The sequence below is a fragment of the Arachis ipaensis genome, chromosome B04 (assembly GCF_000816755.2).
Source record: "Arachis ipaensis cultivar K30076 chromosome B04, Araip1.1, whole genome shotgun sequence".
Taxonomy (NCBI): domain Eukaryota; kingdom Viridiplantae; phylum Streptophyta; class Magnoliopsida; order Fabales; family Fabaceae; genus Arachis; species Arachis ipaensis.
In genome coordinates this window covers 122975923-122978156 of record NC_029788.2, presented here as the reverse complement: position 1 = coordinate 122978156, position 2234 = coordinate 122975923, and the positions used below count along the sequence as shown (strand labels likewise).

At 30.8% G+C, this 2234-nt stretch overlaps 1 protein-coding gene across 2 annotated transcripts in view; it reads right to left on the bottom strand.

The window, feature by feature from the left end:
• The window catches only part of LOC107635124 (auxin efflux carrier component 5), a 4115-nt gene extending 1968 nt beyond the window's left edge, over nt 1–2147 (bottom strand). Inside the window, exons 1-3 of one of the 2 annotated variants that reach the window (XM_021121887.1) lie at nt 1199–2147; nt 391–476; nt 116–273 (exon numbers count right to left, since the gene is read on the bottom strand). In XM_021121887.1, the coding sequence (XP_020977546.1) occupies nt 116–273; nt 391–476; nt 1199–1950 (996 nt within the window). In that variant the 5' untranslated portion in view covers nt 1951–2147. The remainder of the gene's footprint in view (nt 1–115; nt 274–390; nt 477–1198) is intronic. The other variant, XM_016338502.2, reaches the window with a different exon arrangement.

Here is a 2234-nt window from a genome sequence, read left to right as displayed (position 1 = left end):
CATGTCAATAATACCTTCACATGAAAACATCTTTATACAAATAATGGTATAAGTATAAATGATTGAGAATAAAACAAAAAGAAAAATAAAAGAGTTGTATGTACTATATATGCACCTGAATGATAGCGACTTTTAAAACATCACCACGCAATCCAACAGCAATGCAACTTATAGCCATGGCTGCTGGTCCAGCTATGAACTTTAAAACCAAACCAAACACAGTCATACTTGTTCCACAAGCTATCACCTTCTCTTGTAGTGCCATAAAAATACCTGAAATTGACTCATCATATTCCAACTTTAATTAAAGTGAAGTTATTATTTAATTAGTGATAATTAATTAAAACAAATGTTAATTAATTAATTAAGCATGTGATGTATGACACTCACCCATACTAAACATGGCAGTGCCGGTACCAGTCTTTGACATGATAGATATAGAACCTTCTACTATGCTTGGCATCTCCAAATTCCACCTATATTTATATATATTCATGTAGTTACACCCAACTACTATACATTGCTATTATATATATTCCAACATCATATTTTAGCATCAATTACAATACACATCTAGTAACATATTCTATCTTCTTCAAAAATACTTGCTCAACATAAGTAAGAATATTATTATTTAACCTAATTATTTAATTCATTATCTCAATTTTTTTTTCAAATTATTCATGTTAAAGAAAATTACCTTACAATATATGAAAAATAAATTATTAAAAGAATGTATAGTAATTATTAGTAAACCATTCTTTATTTCTTTTAACCAAAACTTAACATTAACTAAGAAAAATTCTTTCCTCTTACTTTTTTTCAAAATGAAAAATCTTGATATTGAACAAATGTACAAAAACAACAAAAGAAAACTTCTAATATAAATTTTCAACTACTCATCATGCATGCACATATGGTTAATCAAAACATATAGTCAATGTTAATACATATAGAAATGATAATAGCAGGTGCATATTATGATAGTTATATATAACTTTGACATATAACACTTAAAAATGTTATTATAGTTAAGGAAACCTTTTTTATTATTTAAAAAAATAAAAAATATTATTAAATAATAAAAAATTGTAAACTTAATTTTGACCACACTTAAATTATATAATCATCATAAACCACCATAATAATAAACTTCATGTAATAAATAATTATTGTCAATGAAGGACATAGAGTATACCTATTAGAGATGAAAGCCCAAGAAATCCCAATGACACAGCCATAGGAATTTGGATTCATTGCAAGTTTTATCCACACAAGCTTCATCAACTGCCTAAAAGGTGGCCTAGTACCAACATCACCAATCTCTAAGGTTGTTGTTGATGTTGCCTCCAAATCTTTCCCTCCATTAACATCATCAAAACCATTATTATTATTATTGCTACCAATGATTGTAGCACTAGTTGCCTTGGACTTCAAGGCACCATCATCAACAATAATATTCGCGGTAGCACCTTCTATTCCGGCTCGCCGGAACTCCAAGACGAAAAGGAGAAGCGAAAGCCATATAACTTGAACAACGGAGGATTGAACCACAAGGTCCACGCCGGTTGGTCCATACATGGCTTTCAACATTGGTACCCCAACAACTAGGGCATTTGTTAGGGTACACAATGAGAAGCTTGTTATGGACCAACCATAACTACCTTTGCTACTAAACTTAGCCCAAAATACAAGAACCAAGACTATGATGAACTTTGAAATTGTGTCAGCTCCTATGAACAAGAAATTCATCTTGAAAGGATCTATGTGTGCTGTGAACTCAAATGTGAAGAGTGGCATGGTGAAGTAACAAACCAACCTGTTTATTGCATCACACTGTTCCCTAGGGATTATTCTCCACCATTTCACTGAACCATAACCTAACATTAGAGCTACATAGAGTGGAACCATGGCCACTACTACCTTATACACATCTTCCCACCCTATCATTTTTTTTCTCTTCTAATTTCCCTAGCTAGCTCTCTTTAGTTTTGATCTTATAATAAACAATACTAAACCTTAGATTCAACAAATGCTCTAAATAAACAAAAATGAATGATATGAATATATAATTAGATACACCACTTACTAATTGACTGATTATTTTTGCTATAGCTAGCTGTAAACAATATGAATGATACAAACTAAACAGTGAGCAATGTCATGTATTTATATATGCATGCACGCACTCACATTAATTAGAGGACAAAAGGTAACGAATATGTTATTTAATT